General features: G+C 61.3%; 1 protein-coding gene across 3 annotated transcripts in view; it reads right to left on the bottom strand.

Annotated features, from left to right (window-relative positions):
• Window positions 1-22,459, bottom strand: part of MORN1 (MORN repeat containing 1) — a 73,969-nt gene that overhangs the window by 23,706 nt on the left and 27,804 nt on the right. For 2 of the 3 annotated variants that reach the window (XM_058304612.2, XM_058304611.2), the window contains 2 exons: window positions 16,181-16,298; window positions 15,398-15,522 (listed from right to left, as the gene is read on the bottom strand). In XM_058304612.2, the coding sequence (XP_058160595.1) occupies window positions 15,398-15,522; window positions 16,181-16,298 (243 nt within the window). The remainder of the gene's footprint in view (window positions 1-15,397; window positions 15,523-16,180; window positions 16,299-22,459) is intronic. The other variant, XM_058304613.2, reaches the window with a different exon arrangement.

The following is a 22,459-nucleotide window of genomic DNA, read 5'->3' as shown; positions in this document are numbered from 1 at the left end:
TGCCGTTTCAGCGGAGCCCCCCAGCCCACTTCCGGGCCTCGGAAGGAGCCATCCTTCGATGGGGGCGTCGGTGACTCAAAACCTGTGGGCGTGCTCCCCGGAAGGCATGTTTCGGGGGGCTGCTCCCAGCCTGGCCCCCCCTGCAGCAGCCTCTCCCAGCTGCTCCTCCGGCAGATGGGCCCCAGCTCCGGGATTTTCTTCTAAAGCTTTTATGTCTATTTTAATTACAACAATTACGGCTTTATCAGCAAGATAAAGGTCACGGTGCTGCCCCGAGGGAGGGGAGCGGAGCCGCGCTGACCTCCGTGGAGGAAATGTGGCTTCATTATCTTTTAACAGCAGCTCAATTAGACGCGCTAATCGCCTGTGGAGGGCACCGCGGCCGAGGCGGGTGGCAAGGAGAAGCGGGCGCTGGTGCAGGCGGGCGTCTGCCTGTGACTCCAGGAGAATAAAATGTTATTGGCCCGAAGGGGACCGGACTGGCCTCATTTAGAGGTGACCAGCCACGCCGCATTAGTCTTTAGAGCGAGACTCGATTAGCCAAGGAGCGCCCCTCGTTAGCGCTGCCGCAAGGACCCGCCCGGGGCCCCCGCTCCAGGCCCGTGCGGGAGCCACGGCGCCCGGAGGCCACGTGGGGGCGCGGGGTCTCGGGGATCCAGAAGGGCGAGCAGGTGCCCCGAGACCCCGGGCGGGGCGGATGGGAGAAGCCCCTCTAGCCTGAGCCTCCGTGCCCTCCCTGGAGAACGGCCGGCAGGAGCCACGGGGCTGTTTGTGCTGTCTGTCGCCACCCCCCGTCCCTCTGTCCACTGGGCACGCGTACTCTCGCCCTTGGTCCTCAGGCCCCGCGGCCCCCCTCCTGGGCCCCGCTGCCTCCCCTCCAGGCCACCGTGGTGGGGACGCCCCTGCATCTCCCCCTTCCGGGCCCGAGCTCTCTCCCCTCCCCGGGGAACCCTTGGATCCCGGCCGTCCCCAGCGCCAGGGCTGCAGTGGACTCCCCTGGCCGAGCCCCCCTGTGCCAGTTTGGGATGGTGGTCCAGGATGCGGAGCCCCGGCTCGGAGAGGCCCCAAGGGCTGGTCTCCCTCCTGCTTCCCAAAATGGGCTGCCGGGACCGCGTGGAGGGTGCTTCGGGCCATGGGTGGAAAGCCTGCGGGCCTCACTGCGTGCACCTGCGCAGCCGCCCTCCCCCAGGCCAGGCCCTTTGGCCCAGAGCCGGTCACACTGCGGGGCTCTAGAGCAGCCCCCAGCCCATCCGTCCCCCGGGGACCTGAGAGGACAGCGACACGGCCGAGGCCAGCAGGCAGCCCCCGCCTGAGGCTCGGCTGCTACCTCTGAAGAGCCGCCTCCCACGCGCCACAGAGCAGACGCGGCCGAGTGTCCTGGGCAGTGCGCCCAGCTGCAGCCCAGGCTCCCCACTCCCCCTGCCCCAGGCCAAGCTTGGGGTCCTCTTCCGTCGCCCCGGCTCTTCCCCACCTCTGAGGGTCCCCCAGGCCCCCTCTCTCCAGCCTCCTGCTGCTCACCGCCGCTGGGCACCCCATCCCTGAACACAGCTCCCCGCCTGGACCGCCCTCCCTGCCTCGTGGAGCCCCCAACTCCTGGAGGAAGTGCTCCTGGGACTCCTGGCCCCCAAGGCTCCTATGGCCCCTGTGTCAGGATGCGTCTGCCTATTCTGTCACCATCTCCATCATCACCACCTTCACCTTCACCACGCCATCATCACCATCATCACCACCATCACCACCATCACCTTCACCATCTCCACCTCCATCTCCATCACCACCATCTCCATCACCACCATCGTCACCATCACCGTCTCCATCGTCACCCCCATCATCACCATCACCACCGCCATCACCGTCTCCGTCGTCACCACCTTCACCTTCACCATGCCACCATCACCATCATCGCCATCATCGCCATCGCCATCATTACCACCATCGCCATCATCGCCATCATCGCCACCATCGCCATCATCACCATCATCGCCATCATCGCCATCATCGCCACCATCGCCATCATCGCCATCATCGCCACCATCGCCACCATCGCCATCATCGCCATCATCGCCATCATCGCCACCATCGCCATCATCGCCACCATCGCCACCATCGCCATCATCGCCATCATCGCCATCATCGCCATCATCGCCACCATCTCTATCACCACCATCGTCACCATCACCGTCTCCATCGTCACCACCTTCACCTTCACCATGCCATCATCGCCACCATCGCCATCATCGCCACCATCGCCATCATCACCATCACCTTCACTGTCTCCACTGTCACCCCACCACCCCCATCCCCATCATCCCCACCTCCATCTCCATCATCACCTGTGTCATCACCACCATCTCCATCACCCCCCTCATCGCCACCACCACCGCCATCACCGTCTCCGTCGTCTCCACCGTCACCACACCTGCCATCACCTCCACCTGACAGTCCGCCACTCGGCGAGGGCTGCATCCCGTGCTAAGCGCTTCCCATGTCGTTTTCATACCCTTGACCCTCGCTTCCACCTAGAGGAGGGGTGGTTATCACGACCTCCATTTTACAGGTGAGGAAACTGACGCGCAGCCAGAGACATGGAAGGTAGCAGGGCACCCTGCAGGTGCCCAGGGCCCTCCTGGCACGGGGCCCCTCCCTGCTGGCCACAGCGGCTTCAGGGCTGGTGCTGGGGGCACTGGGCCCGTGGCTGCCGGGTGAGGCCCCCTGCCGCGGCCCCTGCACAAGGAGGGGATGTGGCCCGAGCGCCAGACCCAGAAGCAGAAATTCAGGACGTGGGTGACGCCGCATCTGTAAGGACAGCCCCGCCCTCCGCGGGGGCCAAGCTTTGGTCTGTTTCCTATGCGGGGACTGAAGTGCGTCTAGAGGTGACGACCTGGACAGGAGGGCGCGGGAGGCAGGCCCGGCAGTGGCCGCCAGCTGCGGTCCGCGGTGGCTCTGGGGATCCCGGCCCCTGCAGTGGGCAGCCACGGGTCAGAGTCCTTGCCCGAGCCGCCACGAGACCTGAGCGTGGAGGGCTGCATGGCCAGGGCGCCTGGTCACGCCAGCACAGGGCCCCGGGCGCGTGTCCCAAGCAGATCCCTCGCCTCCCCGCTGTCCGTCATGAGGCCTGGACAGTGGGGCCGTTGCTGTGGGCCCCGCTTCCCTACTCCCCCGCGCTGGTCAGGAAAGCACAGACCCCCGCGTGCCTGAAGCTGAGCATCGGGGGCTGCGCCCACCCCGCGCTCTTGATTCCTAAGAGGGGCAGCCCGCTCTGCACCGCGCCGCGTGGCCCCGCAACGCCCGCTCCCGAGACAGTGCGCGGGGCCTGGGGCGCTGCTGCCTGCAGACCCGCCTTCCGGCAATTCGAAGCGGTGGCGTTGCGCGTGTTCCTGCCGGCAGACATCCGAGACCCGGGGCTAATCTGGGGTTCTTTCAAGAGCCTGCTTCCGACACCCACCCGCCCCTGCCCCAGGGGCTCCCCGCCAAGCTGTTTGTACAGCTCCGCAGGGCGAGGCTGGCGGGCGGGGGTGACGCCCCAGGAGTCGCCGGCGGTGGTGGTGGCAGAGGCAGGGGAGCGTGAGGAGCACCTGTCCCTAACGGACGGTGGGGAGGGGTCCCCCAGCGCCCAGCCCCTCAGGGCTCCCCTGGGGACACTGTCTTCAGGCTAAAACCCCAGCCTTCGCGCCCCTTGCTGACGGTGGGAGGAGGCGCACGTGGCTTTGCTGGGCCGGCGGCCTGGGCCCGGGGGCAGCTGGAGGACGGTCGGCGTTAGGGGCGGTCGGTGGAGGGAGCACGGCCGAGCCGGGGCCTGGACGCGCCCTCGCGCGGGAGCGCCCGCCCTGGCTGTGAGGAGTGGGCTGGGGCCCAGCCTGCCGCCCCCATCGCAGCGCTCAGAGCGGAATTAGCCTCTGTCTCGGGGTTTTGCTTCTCTTGGTGACACACAAACCCGTTGCTCTCCCGTTCCTCCAGAAAAGATTGGAATATTTGTAGCTGTCTCTGCAGGAGGGATTTCCACGATGGCCTGAGGGGCTGACCGTTAGGCCACGCATGTGCGTGACACTTGGGGATGGGTCACGGGACTCGAGCTCGTCGGCACCCCAAGAGATGTGGGCCCCCGGGACACGCCGCCCCTGCCACAGGCTTCTTGTCCTTGACACTGGGTGGGGCGGGGGGCCGGCGGGGGGCCGGGCGGGTCTGGGGTGAAAGGAGAGAAGAGGCGCCCAGACCAGACACGGGAACCAAGCTGGCAAACTTTCTTGAAAAAGAAGACTCACCAGGAGGCAGGAGGAGCGGGCGCGCAGCTCCGTGCGGGGCCGGCCCGGGGCGGGCGGGCCTGGAGGGCCACGGAGCTCTGCGGCTCGAGCGGCTCCCGGGGTGGCTCCCGGGCCGCGCCGCCGGGGTCCGCGCGGGGCCGGCGAGGACTGCGCAGGGCCAGGCTTCCTGCAGCCTCGACCCACACTGGGGGCGGGAGGCCCAGCGGCCAGGGCTGCTATGGGCAAAGCGGGCCAGCGGGGGCCAGGACGAGGCCTGGGGTGGCAGAGGTATGGGTGGGCCGGCAGCCAGCCTGGGGTGAGGGCCGCATGGAGGGGCCGTGGGGCCAGGCCGTCCCCGGTCGCCGCCCGCATGGAGGGGGCCCGCCCAGTGGGCACTGCAGCCCCCGTCTGACCATCGGGACCTCGGACCCCCGAGAGCCTCGCCGAGGGGAGGCCCAGCCCCGACTCCTCCCGCACGCCCCCCCCCTTTAGCCCGAGAGCCCGGGGGGCACCAGCGGGACAGGGAGAGCGGCTGTGGGGGCCCTTCAGGCCTGACGCGGTGCTCGAGGCCCGGTGTCCAGAGCCGCCCGCTCTGCGCAGGGGCCGCGGGCGCCGGACGAGAGCCGCCCCCGCTCCTGCAGCGCGGTCCACTCCCTGCAGACCCGGCCCTGGCGGGCGCGGAGCTGGACTTGTGCCCGGGCAGTGCCAATGCCGGCCAGAGGCTGCAGGTCTCCGTGCCTCACGGCGGCGCCTGCGGAGGCGGCGGATCCCGGGTTCCTACGCAGGCGCACACCTGCTCACACCCCACAGGGACACACACACCCGTGCACGCACACAGGCATGCAGTCACACACATGCACACAATGCACTCACACGCATATTCACGCATGTGTGCACACACGCACACCCATGCATGTGCACGCACAGAACCACATTTTACACACATACATGCATGTGCAAACACCTCATACAGGTACACACACCATGAGCGTGCACACACACATACTGGCACTTGCTTGCCCACACACTTACACACAAGCACATGTAATCAGATACCCCGGGGGTGCCCACACACGCACATACGCTCACGTGTGCACACAGGCTCATCTGACACGCTCGCTCACCCTCAAGCTCCGAAGCACGCAGGTGCGCATCCCCCGCCGCCGGCTCCCCCGCCGGCTCCCCCACGTCGGTGCCGCCCTCCGCCTGGGGGGCTCGCGCCCGCCCTGTGCTCCTGCCACCCAAGCTGGCTGTGACGCGACTCCCAGGAGCCCCGGTCAGCCTGCCCAGGCGCGCGGGGATTCTTTTTTAATTGTATTGTGTTTTGTATTTTTACAAACACACGTTCCCCCTTCCCTCTGCCCCCCGCTAACCTCGACTCGACTGTCCGTCTCTGTGTATTTGCTATTCCTGGTTGTCTCTTGTAAGTGACGTCGTACAGTTTTGTGTCCCGCTCATGGCTCATGGCACGGAGCGCGACGTTTCGCGGTTCTTCGGGTTGCGGCGGGCCTCAGCCCTTCGTTCTTTCTTGAGGCTGAATGACCTTCCGTCGCGTGCGCTCGCCCCGTCCTGCTGCTCCGCTCACCTCCGCGGACACTGCTCCTTCCCGCCTCGGGCGGCCGCGAGCGAGGCCGCTCTAAACCTCGGGGAACAAGTGTCCGTGCGAGACCTTGTTTTCACTTTCTTTGGGTATAAACCTAAGGGGAACTGCTGAGGCAAATGGTTAATTCGAAAATAACTTTGTGAGGGAGCCGATGTGGCTCGGGGTTGGGGGTTGGCGTCCCACATGTGAGGTCCCAGGTTCAATCCCCGGCCCCGGTTCCTAGAAAAACACACAGCGAACAGCTTTGTGAGGAGCTGCCATCCTGCTTCCCGCAGCGACTGCGCCTTTCACAGTCCCCCCAGTGCACTGGCGTCCCGAGTTCTCCGCATCCTCGCCAATGGTTACTTTCCAATTTTTAAAATAATAGCTGTCCTTGTGGTGTCGAGTGGCATCTCATTGTGGTTTTGATTTGCATTTCTGTAATTGGTAATGATGTCAAATTTTTTTTAAGGTTTCTTTATTTTCATTCCCCCCTTCCCCTCCTCCCCAGCCCTGCTGTTTTTGCTGTCTGTGTCCATTTGCTGTGTGATCTTCTGTATCTATTTCTCTTTTTTGTCTTCTCTTCTCATTTTTTTCTCCTCTAGGATACACCAGGATTTGATCCCGGGGACCTCTGATGTGGGGAGAGGCTCCCTGTCATTTGCGCCACCTCAGCTGCTGGTTTCTGCTGCGCTTCACCTTGACTCTCCCCTTCGTCTCTCTTTTGTTTCATCACCCCTTGCTGCGTGTCTCACTTGCGTGGCACTGGCTCACCACGTGGGCGCTGGTTGCACGCAGGCACGCTTTCTCTTCTTCACCAGGAGGCCCCAGGGTTCGAACCCGGGGCCTCCCATATGGCAGGCGGAGGCCTTATCACGTGAGCCACGTCCGCTTCCCTCAAGTATCTTTTTATATGCTTCCTGGCCATTTGCCTATCTTCTTTGGGGAAATGTCTATTCAAGTCTTTTACCCGCCCCCGTCCCCCCCAAGTGGGCTGTCTTTTTGTTGTTGCATTGTAAATGTTCTTCATATATTCTGAATATTAAGCCCTTATACAATACATAATTTGTAACAATTTTCTCCCATTCTGTTGGTTGTTTTTTCACTTTTTTGATAATTTCCTTCTGCACAAATGTTTTAAATTTGATGAAATCAATTTTATCTGTTGTTTCTTAGTTGTTCATGCTTTATGGTATCATACCTAAGAATCCATTGTTGAATCCCACGTCATGAAAATTTGCCCCTATGATATCTTCTAAGAATTTTAAAGGTTTAGCTCTGATATTTAGATCCTTGATCAATTTTAAGTTTTGTATATGGTGTGAGGCGGAGATCTAACTTCACTCTCCTGCATGTGGATATCGAGTTTTCCCAATACCATTTGTGGAAGAGGCTACTCTTTCCCCACTGGCTGTTTTTAGCAACATAGATATGTGGGACTATTTCTGGATTTTCCATTCTGTCCCATTTATCTACTTGTCTATCTTTATGCCAGTACCACACTGTAGTGCAACTGAAATCAGGACGTGAGTCCTCCAACATTGTTCTTTTTCAAAATTGTTTTGGCTATCTGGGGTCCCTTGTAGTTCCATATAAATTTAAGGATCAGTTTTTCCTTTTCTGCAAAACACGCTGCTGAAATTTTGATGGGGATTGCATTGAATTTGCATATTGCTTTGGATAGTATCGGCATCTTAACAATTTTAACTCTTCCCATCCATGAACATGAGATATTTTGCCATTTATTCAGGGCTTCTTTCATTTCTTTCAGCCATGGCTTGTAGTTTTCATTACACAAGTCTTTGGTATCCTTAGTTAAGTTTATTCTTAGGGATTTTATTGTTTTCTTAATTTCCTCTTCTGTTTATTGCTATTGTAAAGGAACACGATTGCTATTTGGGTGTGGCTCTTGTACCCTGCCACTTTGCTGAACTTGGTTAATAGCTTCAAAAGTTTTCTTGAAGAGTCCTGTGGATATTCTCTATATAAGATCAGGTCCCCGTCCCCTCCCCAGGCCTCCGTCACTGTCCCCTGGCACAGCAGTGACCCTGCCAAGCAGCTCTGTCCCCTCCCCGGCCCCTTCTGTGTGGTTTATGGAGCGGCCTGCCAGCCAAGCTTGGGGCCATGCTCCCTGCAGCGGCTGAGCCCGGGCCCTCGGGGACGTGCCCGGGACTGGCTGGCCTCCTGCCCTCTCTCCTGGGGGCCTCTGCACCACCCTGCGTGGATCATGAGTTACAGGGGCCCGCCTGTGCCACGAGGCCCCCCTGTGCCCGAGAGCATGGCCTCTGAGTCCCTGGGTGGCCACAGCCCCGCACCCTGCCCGCACGCTGTGGACAGAGCTCTGTAGGAGCAGTCAGCAGCTGGCAGAGGACGGAGGCCGGGGCACACAGAGAAAGGCACACGCTGACTCCGTGGCACCCCAAGTGGGCAGAGACCATGTCCAGGAGGAGGGGGCCAGGGCAAGGCCACGGCGAGCAGGTGTTCTGGTCACAGATGGTCCAAGCGCCCGTGCCAGCGATGCCCCTGCGGCCACGCCGATGCTGAGTCCCAGGAGCGTCAGCAGGCCCGGCACGGTGGTGCCAGCCGCGAGCTGTCCAGGGGCCTCCGGGGGGGCTAGCAGGAGCTGCCTGCAGCCTCTCCCCGCGTCCACACCGCAGCACACTCGCCCTGGTCAGGATCCGGGCACGAGGCTGACGTCAGGCCAGCGTGCTGCTCTGAGGGGCTTGGGGCCGAGACCACCGGGGCCACGTGGGCACGTGCCTGCCACGGCCACAGCGCGCATGGGGCATCCTTGCCGCCGTGTCTGCAGTCAGTGGGGAGAGGAAGGCGTGCAGCTGCCAGGGCTCGGGCTGGCCCCGAGGTGCTCCTGGGGCCCCTGTGGTGTGGCCCCGAGCACAGACCCTGCCCCCCCGAGGAGCCGTGGGGTCTGCAGCGCCAGCGAGAGCCCAGGCGGCCCGCCCCGCACGAGCCCAGGAGGCCCGCCCTGTCAGGACCTCGTCCAGACACCTCAGGGCCGGGCGCCCGCAGGACGGTGCTCCGATGCTTTTTGTTCTAAATTAACCTCAAACTTAGAGAAGGCAGAAGTGAAGCCTGAGAGCACGTCCACCACCGCGCCTGGGCTTGCCTTCGCTCTCACAGGCTCCGGAGCAAACCGCGCCTGCGCCCGACAGCACCGGGCCGTTTCGGGCCCCCTCCCCCACGCCCCCAGCGGGGAGAAGTCGGCTCCTCCCACTCTGAGGTCACTGTCCTCCCCAGGCCACCTCATCGTCACCCGGTGATGCGTGGCGCCTCGCCGGCTCCCGGAGTCCCTGGGGGGTCTCCGCCGCACCCCCCAGACGCCCACTTTTCTCCTCAGCGCCGAGCTCTAGGGAAGGGGGCAGGAGCACGGGGATGAGAGGAGCCGGGCGGCCGTAGAGGGAAGAGGGAGCCGGAGACAAAGTCGTGCACCTGCATGCACACACGCATGTACACGTGTGCATGCACAAGCAGCACACATGTACATACACACACCATGCACGCACACACGCACATGTGCACACAGGCAGGCATTCACACACCACACATCCACACACATGCATATACACACATGGACACACTCGCAGGCACCATACACACATGCATATACACACGCACACATTCACAATGCAATACCGCATGCACACACATGTACACACATGCACAATGCAAGTGCATTCACACACCACACGTGCACACGCATGCACATGCACACACTCACATGCACCATACATGCACACATGACATGTGCACACGCCACACATGCACACATGTACGTGCACAACCACCACACAGGCACATGCACACACAGGTACACACATGCACAGTGTGCACACATTCACACATCACACGTGCACACACGTACATACACGTGACTCAAAGGAGAGGCCAACCCCAGGCGACGGCTGACAACACCCAGGGGGGGCGTGGGGCGCCGCCCCACCTCGCCTGGAGGGTCAAGCTTCTCCCGCCTCCCCCGCCCCCGGCTGTCTGGACGTGGCGACCCTTCACCTTGGCCCTGGCCCCACTTCCCTCTGTCTAACCTTCTATTTGGTCCCTGCTCTGGCGCAGGAAACAGCATGGAATCTCTTTACACACGGTTTTTCTGGGACATTCCCTCTATATAATATGATTTCTAGAAAAAATTTTAGAGCTCAAGTTTCCCTTTAAAAATGTGGGTCTTTCACGGTACTTGAGCTATAATCAACCACAGACAATTAATATTAAAATGCGTGATCATCCCAAGAGGCAATGAAATTCCCGGAAATTCTCTGCCACACATTCCTTCACTTTTATTGGCAAGATTGAATTAGCGACAAAGGGCACCTTGATTTTTAAAATCATCTGACAATGACGGTTGATTCTTCACAGATTCCCATCTGATGAACCATTTGTCCAACAAATGAAAGAGAGAAATCACTCAGATCAGTTGAAAACATCTCCTGGGAGGGTTTTGTGCATTAAAAAAAAAAAGGCAGCCCGAGGTTTTCTCACTGCCGCGGCTCGCTCGGCTCCAGAGCCAATCGACAAGCGGTTGTTGGAACCTCTGGGCTCAGCCTGGCTGGGCGGCCCGTGCTGCAATCATCAGCACCTGCGCTGTGACTCAATGGGCTGGAATTATGGGGGGCTGACACCCCACTGACAACAATTAACATCAGAGGCTTCTGCGGCTTAAAGCTGTGGGTGGGAATTACAAAAGGTTAGGGGACTAAATATAAAAATCTTTTTGAATATAAAATCAATGTGCTTTGTGACTAAAATCTGGGTGCTGTAATTTAACCAAAATAGAGCTTCCACTCTCTGGCAACAGTCCACACCGATGGAACTGTCTTTTCTTCTAAACAAAATGCAAATCGTCTGTTCGCAAGTTAAAAACAATTAAACCACCGAAATATTTCATATCAACAAAATAATAAAATGCGACATTTTGCAATTACGCGTTACTGACATTAGGCCTGTGGAAAGGGCAGGCGTCTTCTCTCTTCATTTTACTTATTTGTAGAATTGAAAGCCAAGTTTTCACTTCTTCTCCAAATTGCCCACAAGATCTGGGATTAGAGGACCTCGAGTCCCAGTGGAGGCGTGGGGGGCTGTGCCAGGCTCTGCGCCCAAGTGTGGGCGGCAGGCACCCCGTCCTCGCGGACTTAGCCCGGCCCCCCTGGGGGCCTGCAGGTGCAGGCGGCTGCGTGGGGGCCTGGGTGGGCTGGTCGCCTGGCCGTTCCCCTCGCCTCCCCTGGCCCAGCCCTGGGGGCTAGTGGAGGCACCTGGCAGCCCCCTTCGGTCCTGGGAGATCTGGGGAACGGGCGGGGCGCAGTGGGGGATGGCACTCCATCAACCCTGGCTGTCAGCATGAGCTTTCAGAACGTGCCGGAACGTGGCCTGCTTCCCCCTAACGGGGCCCCGGCTCCCGTCCCTCCCAGGACCCCCGATGGCCCGCGCCTGCAGGAGGGCTCTGCAGCCCCACTGAGACGGCGCGTTAGCCGGAGCTGCGCTCACGTGACCGGCAGAGCCGGAGCGGGAAAGTCCCGGGCGACTGGCCGGGGGTCGTCGCAGCCCCTGCCCAGGACTCCTGGCCGGGGCGTCCCCCAGGAGCAGACCCTGCAGGCAGCCCCTCCGGAGCTCCCCGCCGACGCGGTGGGCAGCCAGGCTGCGGCAGGGGGGCCCGGGGCCAAGCCCCCAGCTCCACACACCCCACGCCGGGGCAGGAGGCCACACGGAGGCCGTCGAGAGCGGGGAGTCGCACCGGAGACCAGGGGGGCCCCAAGCCCGCCCAGGCAGCAGAGGAGACCGGGTGGCGGCCAGCAGGTTGGGGGGCTCGGGGCCCCTCGCTCCCGGGGGACGGCGGCCGCGCGCCCGTTGCTAGCAGAAGCAGCACATTCCCCACCCGCCCGCTTGCAGGGTTTTCCTGCCGCCTCTCCCCCCGCGCCCCCGTTTTAACTCCAAACCCGCGCGGGCGTCCGTCATGGCTTTCCGGCTCTGACGGGGCACGGGAGCGAGATGACAGGCGTCTCAGCGCCGGGGGCGGGGCGTCCGCGCTCGCGGGCTCGGGAGGCAGAGGGGGCCGCGGGGGCGAGGGCTGCGGGCGGCGGGCACAGCCAGGGCGGTGCTGGGCAGGGGCGGGTGCCCTGCGCAGCAGCTTCCTCGCTCGTGCCCACGCCGTGGGGCCCGGCTCCTGCCCCGAGGCCCCTCCCGGGGCGCATCTGGGCGCCCGCAGTTACCGCTGTGGCGGGTTTCTCCTTTGGACACAGGAAACTGGCCAAGAGGGCTGGTTGGGTCTCCCCTTCTTCGCTGGTGGCAGAACCTGGCATTAGTTGGCAAACTGTACGTCGTGTTTCCTCGTCACGGAGCGTGGCTACGTGACCAAGTTCTGGCCTGCGCCACGTGAGTGGCCATGGGTGCAGCAGCTCCAGAAGCTTCCCTGGACGCTTCGTGCTCACTCCTTCCTGCTAGCTGGTATAAGGGCGAGATGGCCAGAGCTCCTGCAGCCATCTAGGACTGCGAGGTGGTGCATGATGTGGGACAACAGCAGAGCAGGAGGCACAAGTGGGGTCCCGGCGATGGCAGGGTCTTACCCTCCTGTGCCTCTGGGTGTGCACGAGAAAGAGAAGTAACCACGCATCGAGCAGAAGCCCCGGCTCTGGTGGTGCCAGTTAAGAGCCTTCCCATGGGGGGCCAAATTCAGCAGCTCATACAGAAGCGCCGCGCCCGCCTGCCTTGGTGCGGGAGAGGAGTGGCCGGGAGCTGCGCCTGCAGAGCGCAAATGCCTCCGCGGCGGCGCCGGGTCGGCCGTGGCTGCGGCCGTAGTGGGGCCAGCACGCCCATGACTCTGGGTGGAGCGCAGGCACAGGTCCCTCCACGGAGCGCCTCCCGCGGGCCCCCTGCTCAGTTGGGGTCCCGGGCCCGGCGTTGTTTCAGGCCTTGCCCCAAGTTCTCTTCAGACCTCGAGCTCCCGGGGCTGCGGCCTCCCCGGGCACGCCCGTCTGCGTCCCCCGAGGCCTCTGATGCCCCACAGAGCCCACGGCCACGCGAGCAGGCGCCGGCCCACCGCGCTCGCAGCATCTTGTGCGGGGAAGCGCGGGGCTGGACCTGCACACGACCCTGCGGCCCCGCTGACCGCCGGCTGGTGCGCCGCGGTCACCTCGACAGGGAGCAGCCCCTGGCTGCTCGTTTCTTTCTGTTTTAAGAACACAAACGGGAGCTGCGGCGAGGCCGGCGTCCTGCCTTCCTTCCCCTCAGGTGGGGGACCCACCGCCCGATGGCTGCAGAGAGCTGGAAGCGGAGGCTGAGCCCGTGTCCACGCGCCGGGGCTCATGGTGCAGCGTCGGCGCGGCGGGGGGCCGCCCACTGGGGTGCGCGGAGGACCAGGTCAGCCTCCGGGCCTCCCTCGGGCTGGGAGGGGCCGAGGGGGGAGCCCGGCTTCCCAGGACCCCCTCCTGCCACCAGCGAGGGGCGCCGGGGGCCACCCGACACGAGGGGGAAGGCTCGCTCGCTGGCTGGGGCGCCACGATGGGTCCCCATGGCTCGGCACAGCAGCACGAGCTGGCCCGAGGGGGACGGACCGGCGGCCAGCACGGGTGACCGGGCACTTCAGGGCTCCGGCGAGGCTCAGGCGCACCCCGAGGGGGGCTCTGCATAGCAGCCCCCAAGCCAGGAGAGGGTGTCTCAGCGGCCTCAGCACCCGGCGGCCGCAGGGTGCAGTGGGGTGCGGCCATGGGGTACGGCGGGGTGTAGTGGGGTGCGGCGGGCCGTGGGATCACTGGGGAATTTTATTCTGGGTTTTCCGTGGATGGACGGAACACGGATGGACGGAACAAGCACTCCGTGGAGGCTCAGGACGCCGGGCGGGTCCGCTTTTGCGGGGTCGCGGTGGGAGAAGAGGCGGGGGGTGACAGCAGTGGAAGGGCGCAGCCCTCGCCCACCTCGGACGGACCCACGGCGCCCCGGCCTGGCTCCCGCTTTCCCTGCGCCTCGCGGCTTCACGGGCAGCCGCGCCAGGGAGCCTGAACGCGCATCGGGGCTGGCGCTGAGGCCGGCGCAGGGAGGGCTGTGCTTGGGGGGAGAGGATGAGCCCGTTGCTATGGTAACCGCTGTGCCTGAGATGGGGTCACCCCGCTTTCCGGGGAGCGCGCTGGCCCCGCCACGCCTGCCCCTGCCGTGACAGTGGCTCGGGCGCGCTCGCCACCCCCGGGGGGCTGCTGCCCTGTCCACTCGCGTCCCACGGGGAAGTGACCGCACGAGAGGACGGAGCGCAGGGGGCACGGCCTCCCTGACACCAGCCGGGCAGCTGTCCCTCGGGCCCCGGACCCCGCTGGCCCCCGCGCCCACCTCGCTGGGCCCGGCCAGGAGGGAGGGGCTCGGGCGTGACAGCGGCTCCGCCTCGGCCTGTGCCACCAGCGGGCAGGCGGCGGGCGGCACGAGCCCCGTGGGCCGTGACGGCGGGTGGGCGCCGAGACCCCCGCCCGGTGCAGAGCGCTCAATCCCCTGCGCCCCGCCCGGCCCTCCACCCCCGGTGCCCGCGGCCCCCACTGCCGCGTCTGCTGGGCTGTGCTGTGCCCTCGGGGAGCTTCGCCGTCAGGGGCGCGGGGACCGGGAAGCCCTGGGGAGCCCCCGCAGAGGCCGCCAGGGTGTGGGAGAGGGAGGGGCCCTGGGGGAGCCCGGGGGTGCAGAAGGCAGGGGAGGGCGCAGGGGGCTGCTTCCAGCACTCGGGTAATGCTCTCGTGGGGGGTCTCGGGGGCTGAGGCCGAGCAGCAGCCGCGGCAGGGAGCACCCATGGCAGGGAGCACCCACAACGGAGTGAGGGGCTTGGGGAGGCCCGGGGGGGGGTCACCCCGGCTCATAGCCCCCTGCCGCCTGCCCTGCGGCCCCGGGTCCCGCAAGGCTGTGCCCCGCCCCTAGGCAGGGCTCAGGGCTCAGATCCTAGCCGTGGGCCCGGGTCTCTGCAGGAGCCCCAAAGGTGAAGGGTGTGGGCTGGGCCCACGGGAGCCCCAGGAAGCCCCCAGGGCCCTGGAGCGTCCCCTCTGCTGCGGCTCCGGGAGGGCGGGGCCTGTGGCGGTGTGGACGGACGCGCAGGGTCCGCGGAGCCGGGTCCCCAGGGCCCCTGAGGCCCCTCGGGCTGACCCCGCGCTCACGGGGCGCCACGTGTTTGCCATCGCGGGTCAACGCCGAGCATGAACGGACCCACCCGGTTGGCGAGCAGTTCCGGGGAGTCGGGCGGCGAGAGAGGAGCACGCTCGGGGAGGCAGGGTGGGGCCGCGGGCGCCCAGGCGCCTCCTTCCTCGTGTGTGTGGGGGGGTGGCTGTCCTGTCCAGGCCGCCCCCAGACCAGCAGCGCTGCCTGGGGGGTCCCAGCAGGGCTGCCAAGCCAGGCTCCAGCGGACGGCGCCCGGCCACCTCCTTGGGGCCCTGCGGCAGCCGAGGGGTGCAGGGACGTCGGCAAGTCAGGTGCCCCGGCCAGCGCCCCGCCTGCCTCCCTGGCTGTCCTGTCTCCCCAGAGTGCGGGGTCCCAGGGCCGAGCAGTCTTCCCTCCAGCCCCGACGGCGCCCCGCGGTAGCCCCACTTACCTGGCCCGCAGGGCGCGGCGGCTGCCAGCGCCGGCTCCTCGGCTCCAGCACCTTCCTCCGTGGCCCCGGGCTGCGGCCCCCCGGGCGCAGGGCTGGACAGCGGGTAGGGGAGGCACTCGAACCCGCTGCAAAGGGAACGGGCGCCTGAGCCAGGCTGCCCCGGGATCCTGGGGGGGACGGCCCGGAGGAGCTGCGAGGGCACCAGCGCCCCTCGGACGTGGCCCCCAGGGCACCACCTGTTACCCCTTCCTCCGGAGACTCAGAGCCTCCACTTCTCCCCCACAGCCACCCCCCGGCCCTGCAAGTCTCCTCCGGCCTGCACCCCGCCCCCTCCAAAGCCCTCCCCACCAGCGCCGGACACACGAGAGGGTCACTCAGAGGGACTTGGGCTGTGACACCCGTCCCCAAAGGTAAGGGAGGCTCAACCCCAAACCCGAGGCTCAACACAGACATCATGACCAGGAGAAGAGGGTGGGGGGGCCTGGAGGGGAAGGGGGGAGAGGAGGAGGGACAGGAGATGGGGAGGGGCGGGGAGGGGGGCAGGAGAGGAGGAAAAGGGGAAGAGGAGGGGGGCGGGGAGGAGGGGGGAGCAGGGGGGCAGGGAGGCGGTGGGCCGCTCTGGGGGCCCAGGTGGGGGCGGGGCCGCTCGGCAGGTGGAATCACTCAGGTGCAGGAAGGGGGGGCAGGGAGCCTGCAAGGCCCAGGGCTGCCCACCTGCCCTCGCCCGGGGTCCTCGGGGCCTGGGCTGGGCTGGGGGCTGCGAGCCCCCCAGGCCCCACTCACAAAGGGGTGGGCAGCAGCGTCCCTCCGCCGTCCACTCTGAAGAAGCTGACCTCCGCGTATGCTGGGAGCTGGACGTACCTGACGCCAGCTGAGATCCTCAGGAGGCGGCCGTCCTCACCTGCCCCGGGGAGAGGAGTCTGCTGGGCAGTGGAAGGGGGTCCCGCCCGGCGGCCCCTCCCTCCTGCGTCCTGGGGTGGCGGCCGCTGGGGGCTCGGGCTGGGGAGCCAGGCGGCGCATGGCCCAGGCTGGGAGCACGTGGTGCTGTGGCCGCGTCCCTTGTCAGGGACCCCCACGTCCCTCTCCCAGGCCCCCCTGCCCAGGCCCCCGGCCCTGGCGGTCCCCCTGCAGTTGCCCTGACACCCGGGACCTCCGGCTCCATGTCCTGCCTGCTCTCTGGGGGGTCCCCCCTTGCTGACCGGGACTCTGGCTTCGAGCCCCACTGCCCACCCGGCGCAGGCCGGTCGGCGTCTCCTGCGGGAGGCCGCCTCTGCCGCAGTGCTCGGCGCCCTGGCGGGTGGTCTTTCCTGCCTCCAGCCTTGACCCTGAGCCCCGGCTCCGTCCCCTCGTCCACCTCCCCGGTGGTACACAGTTGGCGCCTAATCAGTGCTGCTGAATGGACATGGGAGCATCCCCCAATCAGCCTCAGGATGCAGGTGGCCCCAGGGTGGCGCCCTTGGGGTCCCCGGCACCGTGGACTCGGGCCTGTGGGGTCGAGACCTCGCCTCTGCCCACCTGGGCATCCACTGGGAACCTCAAACCAGCGGCACACGTCAGGGGGACAGGCTGAAAGTGCTGGCCCCGGAGCTCAGGACAAGGCCAAGCCTCTGCCCTCGCCACGGCCTCTCGGCCGTCCTGCTCGGGCCCCCCCGGCCAGGAAGGAAAAGAAGCAAGGGGTGCTGAGAGCGGGCCGACCGGGGTGGCGGAGCGGACACTCAGGGCTCCTCCTCCAGCAGGCCCTGGACAACCGACAGGAGCAGCTTTCTCGAAGCTCCAGAGAACAGCGGGGGCTGCAGCAACAGGGCGGGGGCTGCAGCAACAGGCGGGGGCTGCAGGGCGAGGGTCGGATCTGGAAAGAGGCAAGGTAAGGGGAATGGGTGAAGCGCCTGCTCCGTGTGTACAGGTCCCGGCTCAATCCCAGGTGCCTCCTAAAACAAAACAAAGCAAAACAAAGCAAAGGCAACTTAAAAGCAGTAGGAGGGAAGCAGACGTGGCTCAAGCGAGTGGGCTCCCGCCTACCGCACGGGAGGTCCCTGGTTCGGTTCCTGGCCTCCTAGAGACAGCGAGCTGGCATGACGGGTAGCCGTGTCAAGCTGACACAAGATGACGCAACGAGAGACACAGCAAGGCAGGGAGCAGAGGTTCCCGGTACCTCCTAAAGAGGACGAGCTGGCGCAACGGGCAGGCGCAGTGAGCTGATGTGACAAGATGATGCAACAAGAGACCCAAAAACATAACGAGAGACAGAACAAAGCAGGGAACGGAGGTGGCTCGAGCGGTGAGGGGCCTCCCTCCTACATCGGAGGTCCTGGGTTTGGTTCCTGGTGCCTCCTAAAGAAACAAAGAAGAGGAACAGACATGGCAAGTGCGAACAACAAGGGGGTGGGGAGAGATAAATAAATAAATAAAATAAACCTTTAAAAATTTTTTTAAAAAGCAATAGAGAGAAGTGACTGTGGCTCAGGCAGCTGGGCTCCCGTCTACCATATGGGGGGCCCTGGGTTCACGTCCTGGGGTCTCCTTGTGAAGGCAGGCTCACCCCCATGCCACAGAGAGCCGCCAGCCCGCAAGCACTGTGGAGAGCTGACTCAGCAAGGTGACACAACAGAGAAAGGGAGACAAGCAAAAACATGGACGAGCGTGCAGTGGATGAACACAGAGCAGACAGCAAGCAAGCCGCAAGGCAGGGGGAGGGTTAAAAAAAACAGCAGGAGACCCTCGTGACGCCCCGCTGCCCCTTCCCCGTCGGTCCCTGGTTTGGGCAGAGCCAGCCCACACTCCCAGTGCGGCTCCCGCATCCCGGTGCCAGAGGGGGCAGAGGGGCCCTCGTGCACGTCTGGGGCTTGTCTGTCCGGCCCAGGCTCTCTGGGTGGCCCGAGGGACTCGTGCAGGAGGCGGCTCACCGACCCGTACGGGACGCTGTGGGCGAGCAGGCAAGTGGCTCCTGGGCCACGGGACTGCGGGCGGCAAGACACACCTGCAGTGCCCAGGACTGGGAGGACACTTTCCTAGGGAAGGGGGGACATTTGGATCCCCTTAAATGGGGGGCTCCTAGGGCCAAATGCACATGCCCAAGACAAGACCCTTGTGCAGAAGGGATCAGAGAGGCTCCTGTGCTGTGCTGTAGCTCTTCTCTAAACTCGCTGTGGGGACACCTAAAGGAGAGCACTCACAAGGGGCAAACTGCAAAAACTGGGAGAGGGGTTTCATTATATTCCTTTTCTCTCTCTCTCTCTCTTTTTTTTTTTTTGTTAACTCCTGGCACTCAGGGAAAGCTGTTACAACACTAGCTGGATACAAGCTTAAGGAACAGGTGCCTCAGACTCTAAATTCCAGCAATAGCATATTAAAATATTAAAACATCTAGGTTTCCTTGAAAGATTGCAAAATATACAGGGATGTGGATGTAGCTCAGTGGCTGAGCACCTGCTTCCCATGCATGAGGTCTCAGGTTCAATCCCCAGTACCTCCTAAAAAAATTACAAAGAAACAGAAAGCAATGGTTCAGGCAAAGGTGATTGAAACATGGAGGAAGATCAGACCTGGGGCATACCAGATAAAGGCTGTTCAAAAAGAAGTCCTGAATATGCTCAAAGAGTTAAAGGTAAACATGGACAACACTAAAGAAAGTCAGGAAAAAGATAGATGCGAACACAAAGAGAGTATCACTAGAAAGGTGGAAATTATGAAAAGGAACCAGGAGCAGATGTGGCTCAAGCAGCTGAGCTCTCACCTCCTACATGGGAGGTCCCGAGTTCGGTTCCTGGTGCCTCCTAAAGAAAACAAACAATGAGCAAAAACAACGAGCAGACAATGAGCAAAAACAAACAGATGAGCAAAGAAACACCAAGTAGATAATGAGCAAAGACAAACAACAAACTATGAGCAAAACAGATGAGGGAGCCAACTCAGGGGAGCCAATGTGGCTCAGTGGTTGAGCACCAGCCTCTGGCAGATGAGGTCCCGGGTTCAATTCCTGGTCCTGGAACCCAAAAAAATAAGGAACCAGACAGAGCTATAGAGCACAGGAACAGAAATTTAAAATTCCTAGAGGGGTTCAGCAGTAGACTGGAACTGGCAGAAGAAAGAATCAGTGAACTTGAAGATAGTCAGTTTGAGGAAGAGGCAAGAGTGAAGAAAAGTGAAGAGAGCCTGAGGCACCTGTCAGACGCCATCAAGCATCCCGGTTATACCAACATTATGCATCTTGGAAGCTCCAGAAGGAGGAGAGAAAGGGGCAGAGAGAATATTCAAAGGAAAAATGGCTGAAAACTTCCCACATTTAACAAAGACAGAAATATACATATCCAAGATGGTCAACAAACTCCAGGGAAGTGGAAGTGGCACTGGCGACTGAGCTCCCGCCTAACAAATGGGAGCTGCCTGGTTCGGTCCCAGTGCCTCCTAAAGAAGACACAAGCTGGCGCGACAGGCAGGCATGGCAAGTTGACACATCAGGAGACACGAGAAGAAAAGAACATAATTTGAGACAGAACAAAGCGGGGAGCAGAGGGTCCCGGTGCCTCCTAAAGAAGACAGTGAGCTGATGCAACAAGATGATGCAAGAAGAGACACGGGAGGAAAAGCAGAGTGAGAGACACAACAAAGCAGGGAGCGGAGGGGGCTCAAGTGATTCGATGCCTCCCTCCCACATTGGAGGTCTCAGATTTGGCTCCTGGTGCCTCTAAACAAGACAGACACAGCAAGTGAAAAACAAAAAGGGGATGGGTTTTTTTAAAAAAAGATTAAAAAAAACCCCAAAACAACAAATTCCAAAACAAGATAATCCAATTAGACCCAAGCTGAAGCTTGTGTATTCAAACTGTTGAATGCTAAGGACAAAAGGGAGAATTCTGAAAGCCGCAAAGACGCAACATGCTATGTACAAGGGAGCCTCGGTGAGTTAAATGACGTTTCTTGTTGGAAACCAGGGAGGCAAGAAGGCAGTGGGAAGACACAGATGAAGTAATGAAAATGCCGGCCAAGAATTCTGTATGTGACAAAATCGTCATTCAAAAATGAGGGCGAGAGGAGGTACCCCATCGCCAGCGGCCCAACCCTCCAAGAGGGGCTAAAGGGAGTTCTGCAGGTTGGAAGGAAAGGACAGCGGACCAGAGCCGCACGCGGAGATAAAGCTCTCCAGCGAGGGCGACGACACAGGTAAAGACAGGTGCCAACAGTGCTGTGTATTCAGTTTGTAACTCCACTCTTACTTCCGACTGGATCTAAGTCAGCTGGATAAAACTTAATGATGAATCAGTGGTTTTGGACTCACAATGTATAAATGTGCAATTTGTGATGAAAACAATCTAAAGGTGGATGGACAGAGGCCTAGAGGAACACAGTAGGTCGGTGCAAAAATAATTGTGGTTTTGCATTGTTGAAATTGGTCGTCTGATACTGGCATACGCTCTTAAATGAAGGCGGTTATGTTATACATCATTTTAACATGCAATTCTTGCTTTACGTTTCTTTGCTAATTACCTATTACTTGTTTACGTTTCTTTGCTAATTATCTATTACTTGTTGTTTATGTTATATTTATTTTAGACTATGGAAATGATGTTAGACAAAAAGCAAAATCGAGCAATTTTATTTGCGTTCAAAATGGGTCGTAACGCAGCGGAGACAACTCGCAACATCAACAGTGCATTTGGCCAGAAACCGCTAACGAACGCAGAGGGCGTGGTGGTTCGAGAAGTTTTGCGAAGGAGACAAGAGCCTCGAAGATGAGGAGCGCAGTGGCCGGCCATGGGAAGTTGACAACGACCAACTGAGAGCAGCCATCGAGGCTGATCCTCTTAAACCACAGAACTCAACGCCGACTAGTCTATGGTCTCGGCATTTGAAGCAAATTGGAAGGTGAAAAAGCTCCACAAGTGGGTGCCTCACAAGCTGAACGAAAATTAAAAAATCATCATTTTGAAGTGTTGTCTTCCCTTATTCTACACAAAACAAACCATTTCGGATTATAATGTGTGACAAAAAGTGGATTTTATATGACAACTGGCGACAACCAGCTCAGTGGTTGGACTGAGAAGAAGCTCCAAAGCACTTCCCAGAGTCAAACTGCACCGAGAAAGGTCCTGGCCACTGTTGGGCGTCCTGCTGCCCGTCTGCTCCACTACAGCTTTGTGGACCCCAGCGAAACCATTACACCTGAGAAGTATGCTCAGCAAATCGATGAGATGCACCAAAAACTGCAATGCCTGCAGCCGGCTTGGTCAACACAAAGGGCGCAGTTGTTCTCCACGACAACGCCCGACCACACGTCACACAACCGACGCCTCGAAAGTTGAACAAACTGGGCCACAAAGTCCTGCCTCGTCCGCCACAGTCACCTGACCTCTCGCCAACCGACAACCACTTCTTCAAGCTCCTCGACAACTTTTTGCAGGGAAAACACTTCCACAACCAGCAGGATGCAGAAAATGCTTTCCAAGAGTTCTTTGAATCCTGGAGCATGGATTTTCACGCTACAGGAACAAACTTATTTGTTGGCAAAAATGTGTTGATTGCAACGGTTCCTGTTTTGATTAATAAAGGTGTGTTTGAGCCTAGTTGTAATGATTTAAAATTCATGGTCCAAAAGCCCAATTCCTTTTGCACCAGCCTAATAGTTTGCACATCCTACTGAAGTTAACTTGGTATCAGAGAAAATGAGGATATGGATTGAGGATGTTACATTTAAGGCCCACGGCAACTACAAAGAAAACACCAGCGCATATGCAAGTTCACAGAGACAGAAAGTAGAGAACAGGCTGACAGCAGCTGGGGTGCAGGGGTGGGGGAACGGGGAGTCAAGGCACAGGGTGAAGGGTCTGTTTGGGGAGGGGGGCAGTTTCAGTAGTGGGAGCTGGTGAGGGCCCCTCAGCATCATGAGTGGGAAGAACCCCACTGGACAGTGCGCTGGGGAGGGGAGGAGGTGGGAAAGTATGTTGCGTAAAGTTTTCCAAAACGAGGAGAGGGGAGGGGAGGGGAGGGGAGGGGAGGAGGAAGAAAAGGAAGGAAGGGAGGGAGGGAGGGAGGGAGGGAGGGGACAATGGCAGTTAAATGCAATAT

This window comes from Dasypus novemcinctus, chromosome 9, assembly GCF_030445035.2.
Source record: "Dasypus novemcinctus isolate mDasNov1 chromosome 9, mDasNov1.1.hap2, whole genome shotgun sequence".
Taxonomy (NCBI): domain Eukaryota; kingdom Metazoa; phylum Chordata; class Mammalia; order Cingulata; family Dasypodidae; genus Dasypus; species Dasypus novemcinctus.
The sequence above is the reverse complement of the archived record's forward strand: the minus strand, read 5'-3'. Positions and strand labels throughout refer to the sequence as shown.